Source organism: Takifugu flavidus, chromosome 1, assembly GCF_003711565.1.
Source record: "Takifugu flavidus isolate HTHZ2018 chromosome 1, ASM371156v2, whole genome shotgun sequence".
In the NCBI taxonomy this organism is placed as follows: domain Eukaryota; kingdom Metazoa; phylum Chordata; class Actinopteri; order Tetraodontiformes; family Tetraodontidae; genus Takifugu; species Takifugu flavidus.
Window position 1 is genome coordinate 13,103,096 of NC_079520.1, and position 13,832 is coordinate 13,116,927.

The 13,832-nt window shown below is 46.0% G+C and overlaps 1 protein-coding gene across 1 annotated transcript in view; it reads right to left on the reverse strand.

Moving 5' to 3' along the window:
* The window catches only part of si:dkey-100n23.5 (cyclic AMP receptor-like protein A), a 38,914-nt gene that overhangs the window by 13,607 nt on the left and 11,475 nt on the right, over nucleotides 1–13,832 (reverse strand). Inside the window, exons 9-11 of the mRNA XM_057046845.1 lie at nucleotides 11,807–11,885; nucleotides 10,074–10,121; nucleotides 5,834–5,916 (exon numbers count right to left, since the gene is read on the reverse strand). Coding sequence (XP_056902825.1) covers nucleotides 5,834–5,916; nucleotides 10,074–10,121; nucleotides 11,807–11,885 — 210 coding nt within the window. The remainder of the gene's footprint in view (nucleotides 1–5,833; nucleotides 5,917–10,073; nucleotides 10,122–11,806; nucleotides 11,886–13,832) is intronic.

Below are 13,832 nucleotides of genomic sequence, written 5' to 3' on the forward strand. Positions count from 1 at the left end.
AGATGTATGCTATAGATGCAGAAATGCGAAACATTTACTATGACATCCACTTTCACAGCGAGGGGTGTGACTTTCATTACACACAAAGCGACAAAAGCAGGACCCAGCCTGAAGAGCACATGCACCTGTATGGCCACATATGCACATTTTCCAACAAACAAAAAGACACACGCAGACCCTGGAGTCCAAAGGGCTAACATTTGCCAATGGAATAAACCCAAACAAAGAGACATCCTGTTTCCTGGAACATAATACTGCTAAACTGCTGTGTGTGGCGCAGGCAGTAAACACACAAAAATCACAAAATCAGTTCATTGTACAACGCTGTACATGTGTTTCCGTGCAGCGTGTGTCCGTGTCCGGCAATGCCGCTGGCTGTGCCTTCAAGTGTCGGCGCACGAGATTATCTTTGTCGGTTGCCGCGGCTAGAGGTGTGTGTGCGAGAGCGTGTGCGTGCGTCTAAGAGATGGAAAGGAGGGAGGGAGAGCAGATGATAGAGTAGGCTTTAGCGATTCCCTGGAGTGTGAGGCAGCGTTTACGGCACTCTCAGAGCAGCCAGAGTGATGAATATTTAAAGACGTGCCTGAAAGAGAGGGGGGGCGGTGTGTGTGTGCGTGTATTGGCGAGTGTTTGTGTGTAAGTCGGCCTGCGTGCGTGTGTTGCGTGTTCGTGGAAGGTTATTTAATATCACATTTGTGTGTATCTGGTGTGTGTGTGCTGGTGTACATGCAACATACATGGACAACAACGTATGTATGTGCTTAGATGTATATTTGTCTTAGAATAGTGGACAGATATGCGTCAAATACAGATATGTGTCAAATTCTGTGCCGGTATATAACATATTTCATCATAAATTCAGAATTGTTTGTTTTTCAGTACATAGTGTGTCTGCATGTGTTCACATGCAAGTACTTTGTTCCCGACCACACACTTTTGCATATGCATATAATGTTAAATCCATAGCCTGAGACAGAGAGACAGGGACACCTAGTCTGACTGTCCGGCATCGATGTGGCTGACTGCCCAGTGTGTGTGTGTGTGTGTGTGTGTGTGTGTGTGTGTGCGTGTGTTTGTGCTTCACACAGCCCTGTAGGCCAGCTCTCTGTCTCGCTAAATGGGGATGAATAGTAGAGCGTCGCTGCTGCCTAACGGGAGATAAATGGCTACAGGGCTCTCCGTCTCCAGTTACACACCGATCACTGCTTGAGACTCAAAAACGCGTAGTCTACACATACGGACACACACAGCAGGCCTGGTCATATATCCACCCAAACATTATCTAGACCACACAGCCACATGTGGCCGGGCTATCACATGGCCAATCAGTGTGTTCAAAGAGCATGACATATGACGCCAGACAAATTCCATCAATAAAGACTTGTTATGCATGTGTAAATATGGAGGAAATTAAATGGTAAAATAATAGGTGCGTTATTCTTAACTCAACAAAGCTGCCAATTTCTTCTTAGTCCCTTCTAAATTACTTGTGATTTAGGCCACTGAAGAAATTCTGTTTTGTTAACTGTGTTGCAATAAAATCAGCGTAGTAAGTAAAGAGAGTAGAGGTGGTGGACTGCTAATAAAATAGACAACGGCACGAAAACATACTATAATTCTTCCCTCACTATAATCTGATTTTCGTTTGCGCTTCCCGACACAACAATGTTGCGCATTCGCCGCTACTTCCATTCTGATCGAGGAAGTTATTTCACAGTCACGGGTGCTAATTTGTCCTGGTAAATGTGAAACAACGGTATCACATGTGTTAAGGGTTAACAAATAAGGAAGTCATTTTGTGAACTGAAGCGTGTGTTCAGACAACTATCAAAAAAAAGAACTAAAAGCATTTAATTTCCCAAAAAACGGTGAATACAATGAAGTTGCAAGGTCAACAAAGAGTCAGCGTGAATTTACAGTTCCGGAGAAAATACTGAAATTCTTTCTGATTCAGTACCTGGCGTCTCGATCCTACACAGAAAAAGGAATGAGAGTTTCCTAAGTGGAAAAACAGTCATAGATGAAGGATGGATGACAGACAGACAGGCGGGCAGGCAGACAGACAGATCGATAGACAGACAGGCAGACAGACAGGCAGGCTGGCAGACAGGCAGGCAGGCAGGCAGACCGACCAATAGACAGACAGGCAGACAGACAGACAGGCAGGCTGGCAGACAGACCGATAGACAGACAGGCAGACAGACAGGCAGGCTGGCAGACAGACCGATAGACAGACAGGCAGACAGACAGACAGGCAGGCTGGCAGACAGACCGATAGACAGACAGACAGGCAGACAGACAGGCAGGCTGGCAGACAGGCAGGCAGACCGACCAATAGACAGACAGGCAGACAGACAGGCAGGCAGACAGACAGGCAGGCAGACAGACAGGCAGACAGACAGGCAGGCAGGCAGGCAGGCAGGCAGGCTGGCAGACAGACCGATAGACAGACAGGCAGGCAGACAGACAGACAGGCAGACAGGCAGGCTGACAGACAGGCAGGCAGACAGACAGACAGGCAGGCAGGCAGGTAGGCAGACAGACAGACCGATAGACAGACAGGCAGGCAGACAGACAGATCGATAGACAGACAGGCAGGCAGGCAGACAGACAGGCAGGCAGGCAGGCAGGTAGGCAGACAGACAGACCGATAGACAGACAGGCAGGCAGACAGACCGATAGACAGACAGGCAGGCTGGCTGGCAGACAGACGGATAGACAGACAGACAGGTGAGCGAGGCCATCCTGGATGCAGAATGCCAAATACAGTGAAATACCAGTTAATATATCCCCCCACCCCCCTCCCTCCCTCCCGTTTGGCCCTCTCTTTCTTCCTCCCAACATCCCTCCGTGCCTCCCGCCCCCCTCTCTCCCAACTCCTCCTCTGCCTCCTCCCCATTTGCTTTGAGGGATGAATAATAACCGCTGCTCTGAGATTTCCTCCCTCGTTTTTCAAAGCGCCGAGCGGAGATGGGGAAGGGCTGCCCGGGCTGGGTTTGCGCATGCACGCGCGCACAAAGGCGCACACACGGAGTGAGGCAAACATAGATGCACACGCATGCCGTCTTGTTCTCGCTTGCCTAAAGTGGGGAGATCAGATCTCCTCGAGAAAGAGGTTGGCTGCATGCAGCCCATACAAAAATCCCCTGCAAGCCTATATGGGACTGTGCACGCCATAAAACCCACACGCAGCATCGGGGGAAACCAAGAATAACCAGGAGGATGTAAGCTGCCTCCTAGAGAGACAGGGTCAACTCAAGGTCATAGACACTTCAGCAGTTCAAGCCACGGAGCATCTGCCCAACATCAGATCACAACTGCACATGCACTTTTTTGATTCAGGGTTTGCTTTATACGGACGGACAAGGGGAATCCCTGTTTTATTGTAAAGATGATTTTGTCTTATAGCGGGAAGACTTTAGAATGCCCAGAAAGTCCCCGTAAAAAGTACAGCACGTAAAAGACAGACACGTTGTCCAGGAGGAGCACTTACATATCAAGCTGTGACGCACCACAGAACTCAGCAGCCAGGTTCCGAAGAGAGGGCTTATTTATGCAAACAGGCGTACAAGCGCGCACAGTAGGAATCTAGACAAGCCTTGTAAACAAACACACACCCACACCATAAAGCACACAGGGGAGGCGATGTGAGAAACAGACTGTGAAAACGCTAGTTGTACCCGGGTGCTCTCCCTCTCTCTCTCACACACACACACACACACACACACAACCGCGCGTGAGATGAGTGAAATAGGGATGTGACGGGAATAGAGGGAAATGAGTATAAAGACAGAAAAAAAAAGTGAGGGAAAGGTGTGAAGGAGTGGAGCACGTGTGGGTACTTTTGTATTAGCGAAGGCAAGGAAATGAGTGAGAGAAACTGCCTGAGAAAAAGAGAGGTGCTAAAATGAGGTATAATGACTCGTCCATGCATGTGTGAGAGCAAAAGTAGGAGCGTTTTCCCATTTCAATTCGCAACAGCTGGTGTCGAATTAACACATTTACCAGTGTGCATTTGGAACAGATTAAAATTGTGTGTGGCGTGTGATTGTGTGTATGCGCGAGTTAGTGAGAGAGAGAGAGAGAGAGAGAGAGAGAGAGAGAGAGAGAGAGAGAGAGAGAGAGAGGCACCATAGCAGAGAAGGGCCAAAAACAAGAGAGTGTTTGTGTGGACGTGTCGGTGTATTAAAGCAATGGATCAGGGAGAAATGGCTGAGAGAGATAGAGAGCGGGGGAGAGAGAGAGAGAGGGAGGGAGAGAGAGAGAGCGAGAGAGAGAGAGAGACAGCTCTAAAAGATGGCTTTAGCTGCTGCCCTGGGCCGTCTCTCTAAGCCCTGTTTAGGAGGCTTTGGAGCTCAGATAGAAATAATCCTCCACTCAGACACACACACGCTAGGCATGCACACAAAATACAAACGCACACAGACGCACACACACATTAACAGGGGTGAGAGAGACACACGCTCAGGTTGAGGCGGACAAACAAGTGTGCACGTACACACACATGGAACAAGCAGTGACAGCACATTCACGTTGACATGAAACCAACCACCCGCCTACACACACACACACACACGCGCACGCACACACAAGCACACGCACGCACACACACAGGAAAACACACCGAAGGGCTGTCTGCCTTGCGGAAGCAGCACACAGCAGAGCGCAGCGACATCGGCACGGCACCGTGACAAACACTTTACACACTCCAGCTCACAGCGGCGGGAGGGAAGGAAGGAGGGAGAGATGGAGGAGGCACAGGAGGATATGAGCCAGGGGGGGAGAGGGAAGCGGGTGAGAGACAGGGGAGTGGGAGGGGAGGCTAACAAATTAATAGGAGTCGGAGATATATACAGCCAGCGCTGCTGCTGGAGGAGGAGGACGACAAGAGTGCAATTCATTCCAGTTTTCTCCTTGTTCGCTCTCTGGAGAAAGGCAGAGTAGGGAGGAGCAAAAATGTGTTGTGCTGAAGGAGAAAAGGGCCTTTGCATGAGGAGAACTAGGAGGTGGAAAAGTGACATACATGCATAAGAGGAAAATAGACAGAGAGGCCAAGAAAAGGCAGAATATGCTGGACATAACAAAGATGCTCTGAGCCAAGTGGAAGAGGGGAACAGAATATTGAGATGGGGGGTGTAGGGAAAGAAAAGGTTTGTGGGTTAGCGTTGGATGCAGTTTATCATCCACGTCTGTTGACGTTTGAGGCGCGAAAAGAGGGAGGAGAGTTAAAGGGGATGAAAATGCAACGAGAGGTGAAGGAGGAGGAGACGATGATGGCAAAGGGGGAGGGAGGGGGCCTGTGTTTAAGCTGAGCCTTTGAGAGACGTTGACCCTGTAATTGACCTGTGTCTCCGCCTACATCGCCGTGGCGACAAGCTGTGCACTGCAGCTAATCACTTAGTAACCCTGACCTGTCAATCATGGCATTTCAGCATGAGGAGACAGACGCAGGAAGGGGAGGATGAAGGGAGCAATTGCAAATGAAATAAACTATAGAAAAGTAGAAAGAGAAAGAAAGCAGGAGACTTAAGCAATGGCGGCGTTGGGGTTATCATTTACAGGACCGGCTGCTTGTTTCCACAACCCCTTCGGCAAAGAAAATCTGATTCTATAAAAGCCAATATAACGCACTGTGATTGAAACACACTAAATCCCCTTTACTGTAAGCTATACAAAGGGAGGCTTTCCTGGACTTCAGATAAGGCTGCACACATAAGGAGGAGACAGGATGGGAAAAGATAACAGAATGAAGCCAACATGCTAATGGGACAACGGAGCATAGACCTCCCTTACAGATAGGTGTGTGTGTGTGTGTGTGGGGGGGGGGTGTTACCTGTTAATGAGAGGAAAGATAGAAACCAGCAGGTAAACAGAGGGATACCACTTCAATGGCTTGATCTCTTCTGCTAGGGAGACCTGTAGGGGAGAAAAGTGATCAATGACCCACAGAGAGAAATTGAATGCTCACATTAACGCTCACATCTGCCAACTCACATACGCACACACATACACACACCCAATACTTGCCCACACACACACAGCCAGTCAGTCCAGTCACATGCACAGCTTAAACGAGTTACGCTCAGAACTGGACTTGTCTGAATTCGCTCGCTGTCCCAACAGCTAAAATCAGTTTCCGTTTGCCATGCCACATAACAAAACAACTGGAGTCAGACCGGCATTTGGAAAAACAGGCAGCTGGATAATCGTGCAGCTTTGTTCATCGCGCACGTAATGTATGCTTTACTCGTAGATAAGATGCAGTCCATCCGTCGTAGCCATGGTGATTTTGAGAGGCAAATAAGAACACTGTATGCTGACGCTGGCTTCCTTAAATGTTTCTGTTCCGGGGTCATACGACAGCATGGGGGTTGTGGAGCACACGCGCGTGCATTGTTTAGTTGAACTTTAATTAAGACATGTACCTGCCCGAGCATTTTGACTTCCCATCGCATTTTCTGCGTGTTTTAGTCGGATACGGAGAACATGGATATCAGTCGGAATAATGCATTTACATGCACTTCAGTTGTCCAGCTAGGCTCGGATTGGGGCAATTATTTGCTTATTGGAGTATCATGTAAATGTCGTGAGTGTCTTAATAGGATGATCAGTATAGACAAAAAACCAAAAAACAAGAGCTGATGCTTGTAAATATTATGTGTTGGTGTCTGGTAAAATACATACATTGTATAATGTGGCTGTAAGGAATTCATTTCTATATTAGTAGGAATGCCAGCGAGAAGCTGCGCAGAAAAGCAGCGGCAGCAGCAAAACCTCGCAGAGCGCCTGTGTGTGTGTGTGTCTGTATGTGTGTGTGGCAGGGTGGGTGGGGGAGGTGGAGAGCTTTTACAAGCCGTTATCTAATTCCCGAGAGAAGAGGACTCTTGCGTCCGGAAGAGGCTGAGAAACGCAGCCCGTGGATCGATTTTCTGCGCTGCACTGCCCCCTCCTTTTCCTTCCCAAGGCTAAGACGCAGCAATTGAGCCGGAGCAAATCTCCTCTCTCGCGTGCACAGGCTCTCTCTCTTCCTCTCTCTCCGTCTGCCTCCCTCACACACACACACACACACGCACAAACAAGAGCACCAGGGGCAGGCCCACAAGCCCTGGTCTCAACCTCCACATGCTGGAAATTAATTACTCAGAAGAAAGACCCTGAGGCGTGCAAGGTCTAACACAGGCATTTTAAACAATTCTAATGAAAATCACGAGTGCCCCAGGTGGTATTTTATCTTATGTGTGTGTGTGTGTGCACGAGTGGCTCTTCAACACAAGTGCCAAATTTTCCAATGGGTTTCCATCTGTCTCTACATGACCACCAGTCACACGTCCACATCATGGTTAGTAAGGGCACAGCCAAAATAAAAAAAAACCAGCTTTGTCTTATTAATGGCTGTTATAACAAGAAGCTGAATGAGAAGCCAAGTCAAGCTCTGCCTTCTGTCGAATCGTCTATTTGTTTGTGGAAAATTGTGTCATTGAGAAACAGGCAAAGGGCAAGCCAGCGCGTGAAAAATACAACACCAAAAAGATGAACCTTTGGGCGGATAAAAAAAGATGCCAGAAATTTGCCTTCAAAAAACATATGGAGCTGATGATTGAAGATAAAATTCAGTTGAGGTGTAGACCCAGGCATGTGTGGAATTTCAGCAAGCAATAGACAGGATGTGGAAAAGTGGAGGAGGAGGAAGAGTGCGGCTTAAGAGCCTCGTGTTTTTAATCACAGTCCTCCCGTGTCAGAGGCCCTTGCGCTGCTCGGGAAGCAAAGGGGAATGAAACTGTAATTACGTGCAGCGAGCGCAGCGGACCGAACATTAATGACGCACATTAGATTACAGATGGTTATCAAAGAGGGAAACATCCTTCCCCGCTCTCCTAACCCAGGCTTTTAGAGGGATTTTTTCGGAGAGAAATTCAAAAACAAAGTCTTAGAAAAATTGTTTTTTTCATAATGGCATCATTGTAATTTTCATATAATTTTCTGTCAAGATTAACATTATGATTTTCTAAAAACAATATGATACTGAATTTTGAAAATTTTTACTTTACAAGGAAATTATAAGCTCTAAAGAATACATGTCTACAAAATGTACATTTTATATTTTTCCATTTATGTCCATTATTGACCCCCCAAAACTAAAAAAACCTACAAAAGGATTTTATCTGTAAAGTCTTTTTGGTGTGTGTGTGTGAGCGTGTATGTGTGTGTGTGAGCAAGGTCTCCTAAAAAGCAATTGTTTTATATTGATGTGAGATTCATTACAATTTCAACAAACAGTATTTATCTATACCTCAACTTGCTCCCAGCCAAAGGAAAACTTTGTTATTGGAGAGAAATGTGGAGAGGAAAGCCAAGTAAAAATGGCCTGTGTTGAGGAAACCACGTGCGTTTGAGAGCCATCAAAATAGCATCAAATAGCATTAAAATATATTCGCCGGTTTGTGAAACAGATGATAAAAGCAGATCATCATTTAGGTTAAGTTTAGATGCCATCTCTTTCTTAAAGCCTTTTAACAAAGCTACAAGAGTTTGTGGTACCCTTCTCGGTGTGTGTATGTGTGTGCGGGGGTGTGTTCATGCCTGACCACAAACAAATTATTCAAGACACACAAAGATGTGTGACGACCATGTGACTGACGGCCCCGATAACTGCCAACACCAGTTACGCACGTCATCACTCGAGCCAGACGCACCAACACACACATACAAATGAGGCAGAGGGGGATGGTACCGGGCTGAGTCACACTGAAAAAATATATTAAAAATAGTGAATGCAAAAACCACATGTATGTACGCAAAAAACATGCAAAGTGTGTGTGTGTGTGTGTATGTGCGGGCGTGTGCTCCGCAGAAACAGGCAGCATGTGAGGCACAGAGGGAGGGAAATGTGTTGGCGTGAATGGAAATCACAAGAGCCAGCGGTCTTCAGACGCCCAGCAGGAATCACTTTCTGTAGTTTACACCTGCTGCTACACACACACGAACTGCAGCTCCCTGGCTCCGCAAGCAAAATCAGCGAGGCTGTTGTTGTTGTTGTTTTAAAGCATCACAGCACGTGCACAAACTCCCATAAATATTCATGTCCATGAACCTGGATTTTTTTTTTCCTTTTTTGCTTTATTCATGCTGCGTATCAGTGCAAGAGTGAGGGAGCAGAGAAGAGTGTGAAAAAGACCGGAAAAGGAGGGGAAAGGAGAGAAAGCAGAGAGAATGCTTAAAAAAGGAGGAAAAAAGTGGAAATTAGAGTGATGAAGAGATCGTGGATCCTTTCTTATCTACACTCGCAAACATACACGCACACACACGGCAAGCCACGCTCCAACTACTACTCAACAAAATTGACCAGGTCAACTATCCTAACTCTTCCAGACTGACCTAAACCCAATTCTAAACCAGCCAAAATGTCCACACTTCCACAAAATGTCCCCAGTTTTCAGGTTACATTCATATTTCAGCGGTCCTCATTATGCAGGAGGCACAAGAACACATGTGGGTGAAGGTTATGACGTGACAGTGTGTAGTAATTACATCTGCCACTTAGAGGCAGCATCTACATAACCTTTACCCCAAACCTGCCCTCAGAACTCACCCTGCTGGGTGAAAGAGGGGAGAGGGAGGGGAAGGGAAGGGAATGTTGCTTATACTAAGAATGTGTTTTGCATGATTTTGTATTGGAAACCAGCCTATAGTGTCGACAGAACACGTGAGATCAAATGACAAAGCAAGACGCTCTGAAACAGTTGATGACAAGAAACATCCAGTTGTAGCATATATAATTTATAGTACACATACATAACCTTACACAGATGGTTTTAGTGCCAGCATTAATCCAGCACTGAAACGTGTATCCTAAATATGCAGGTCGGAGACTTTTTTCTTGGGTGAGTCTGCTTTGATTTCAGTAAGGACACGCAAACATGGGGTGAAAAGAGCAAGTGTCACAAGGTCAAATAACTCCCTGCTGTTTGACACATCCCAAGTGTGACCACAAGAGATAATCCTGAGCACACGCTAATCCTCACACTCTATGTATATGAGTGAGTGTACGCGTAGGTGTGTTGACAGCCCATTACCTTCCGCCTCTCCCTCTCTGGGTTGAAGGTTCCCAACCATGACTGCATCTGTACACAAAAGAAACAAAAAGTCAAAGTTATTTTAAATGATTGCATCACTACAATCAGTTGGGTCAATCCTGGAGAAGATGGGCTTTAATTCCTCACATTCTTTGTAAAACTGGTAAGATCAGACCTTAAACAGCAGCCACGGCTGCAAGGGACGGAAGTCTTGTGCCACATGACACAAGGAAGAAAGAGAAGGGTAAAAGACAAGTGACAGAATCTTTCTGAAGTCTTACAGTGAAAAATTAAGCAGATCTGACAAATTGTGAGAGAACATGGGAATGATTTTCACTCTTCCTGTCTCCTCTCTCAAAGGTGGTGGTGGTGGTGGGGTAAGATCGGAAAATGAAAGGCTTATGTTACCCAAGACAAATGTAGGGAGAGGCGACTGGAGGAGAAAGGATAAACATACCAGGCCATATCTGTGAGGTATATCTGTGACCACAGCGTGTTCAATTACAGCAACACAAAAAGGAAATATCTCTTTGTGTGAGCTTGTTCCAGAGAAATCCTCCACTGTCCAGCTGAGCCCATCGAGCCCTCAAAAACAACAAACACTTGCTATAAGTGGCAACGCCATTAGGCTTTGTCCAGGTCTGCAGTGATTGTACTGAGCTCTTGTTTTATTCTCAATTTAGCACAACAATTCAACAAGTTAAGTGCATGGGGTTTAGCACAGACTGCATCCATAACACACACACACACACACACACACACACACACTCCGCTAGTCCCTGATCTGTCTGTATGCTCCGGTGATGATTCATTAAGCGTTCAAATCCCTCTTGTTAGCACAAGCCCACAGTCCTTCTGAGTGAGTCCAAGTTTACTAAATAACCGCAGTATGAATTTTCTAGACCTAACTAATATAGAAGCACCCGATCAGAGACAAACTCCCCAGTGAAAATGCCACCACGATTCATGATCCCTTTCTCTGTCTCGTTGCCTCCTGCTTTGTTTTCAAAGGTTTTGTAATTCTTTCAAGCGAGACAGTTTGCAGCTGGAAAGAGATAAAGCCTGAGCTCTACATACATATGATACCAAAAGCAAAATGGCGTCAAGAAATGGGGAAGAAGAGCAAGAGAGGGAGAGACAGGAAGGGATGGACAAAAAATAGTTGAAAGCTTTTTTCGTTTCCCCTCCCACCTGATTCTATATGAATCAACCTTCCAGCCCTAATGTTTATACTTCCATCCAGACAAAACTGACCACGATGCTTCCCTGTGATCTGATGCTGCAAGTGTCAGAACCCGATCTCATCACAATACATCTGCCAGCGGCCTGTCTGCCGTTCTTTGGCAACACTGCGTGGCGTCGTCACATCAGAGGAATGGCAGCTATGTGAACTTTGTGGAACGCTGCTTCTGGGCTTCTACTGTGCCTATACTGTACGATGGAAAAAGGCACACAGCAATTGGCAAACACTGAAAGGCCAAACCAGAGAGGGAAATCAATTCAGCACTACCCCCACCCTTTTTGAAAGGATACAAAGAGAAAAATCCATTTAACAGGTTTTTTTTTAATACCGATTTACCAAACAAGGAATTACACTACAATTTTGGAAAATGAAAACAATAAAACAATGCCAGATTTATTTTCCCGTGAACAAAATATTCTTGTATGATTTATATAATGCAATAAAAAGAAAGCGGAGAACATATAGACACATTTATACGTCGAGTACTCACCCTCTGATTGGCGACACAGATTATTCTGGCGTAGCAGCAGATCATCAGAAAGATGAGGCTGAACAAAGGCACGTACCATCTGCAAAGCACAGACACCAGCACACATTTTCAGTCTGCCTAAAAGATCATCCCTGTTGTTTTTCCTGTGATGATTGATTTCCTTTGTTAGGATCTAGATAATCTGACACTGCCGGATTTTAGAGAAATGTCCTACAGATTGCAACACATAAACTCAAAAAGGTATAAAATACGATCTTAAAAAGTTATAAACAGAGCTCTGAATTCATATTAATATCTGATTTATAATTATTAAACTAATGTAATCTATGATCTTTTTAAATAATGGAAAGGATTCCTGAACTCTGATGCCGTGGGAAGCTTCTTATTTTAAACATGTCACTAAAAATAAATCCACTGGTTTTATTTCTGCTATATTCCTCAGTTTGAATGTTCCAGCAGAGGCAAATTATTGGCCTGCATCAAGGAAACCGCTAAGGATGTGTTAGAAAGTATCGAAAGGCATTAAAAACTACCGAACGTACTATTAAACTCTAGAAGGCCAGCGGTGATCTTTGAGAAAAAGAACTGCAGTGCAAGAAAATTTCCCCGTGCGAGATGTGGAGAGAATTCCAATTGGGACTGGAGGGCTATGTATCCTTAAAACATAACCATCAGTGAGGCTAATGGGAAAGAGGCTTCCATTTATCCCGTTCCAGGGTGATAGCACATCCAGAAGAAGAGAGGTGGATGTAGTGAGGCATCCATCGCACCCAATGACAGCTGTTCAAACCTGGGTTTGTTTCAGTTGGTCAGGCTGAGGTTCTGCAACATCACACCCAGCACAGATGATGTTTTTCTAATTGATCGGGTTTTCTCTCAACAGGTCTTCAATGATGACACGGATAGTCCCAAAGGACATCTGGAGAGTGGTTTAAGTAGTGTGAGGCAAGGGTTGGCCACCACAGTGTCCTGGCTTTATCTCCACTGAGAATTCTTTGTATATGCTGGCAAGGACTCAACAGCCGAGGGCCCCCATCATCAATACAGAACACAGCAAAATAACGGCCCCGCTCAAGCTAAAGACGATCAAGTGAAGTTTTTGGAACTCTAGTGGATTCATTTATGCTTTAGTGCCAACAGTGCATAGCCAAAGAACATCTGGAAGCCTTTTTCAAACACCTGTAGAGGGCACAATGCATGCACATACACCTGACATAAATGAATATTTCACACTGAGCACATCCGGACTTCGGCGCACGCCGTTTGACTGAGCCCAGAAAAGGGGAGATATAAAACAATAAGTAATGGCACCTTAATGACAACACCGGAAATGTGCGGCATTCCCTTGGGATGAATGTTGACAATGAAGAGAGGCGCAGCGGAAAATAAGAACGTGCAGGCATTTCGCAGCAGATGAAGCAGAGCGAGATGCGTGAGACAAATGAGGTGATGGCTCTGTCACAATGGCAGCATTCTATTGCGCAACCTCTCGGGAGGTGATGTAAGCTCCGTGGAGTTTCAACCGCTCCCTGTGATCATTAAGCGGACCTTTTGTCTCGCTTTGATGGACAGGTTCCTGGCCACTTCGTCACTCTTCCACCTCAGTGAGTGTGCACACACACACGTACTATAACTCAGCCATTTTCGGCGCGCCTAGCGCAGACCAGGAAACTGTTTCATAACAGGGGGGGAAAATGGCTCTTAATTTTTCATCAGATTTAGAGGAACAATATATACAAAATGCACTTTGAACATTTCTGCGTGTGAATGTGCACGCATACATCCGTATCGGTTCAATAATGGCGCGGGACGATGATGAAAGTGTTCCGAGGGAGCCCCGTGCGAGTGTCACTGCGATGTGATTTAATAACCTGCTCTCTGGAATAAACAGCGTCCAATTACACCGGCACACATCTCGTTAATGATGGAGAGACGAAGTGGGGGGTTGGCGAGTTAGTGGAGAGGGGAAAGGAGGGGTGGCCTTTTTAACGATAGCGTGGGGGGCTGCGAGTGGGAGAGAATGACG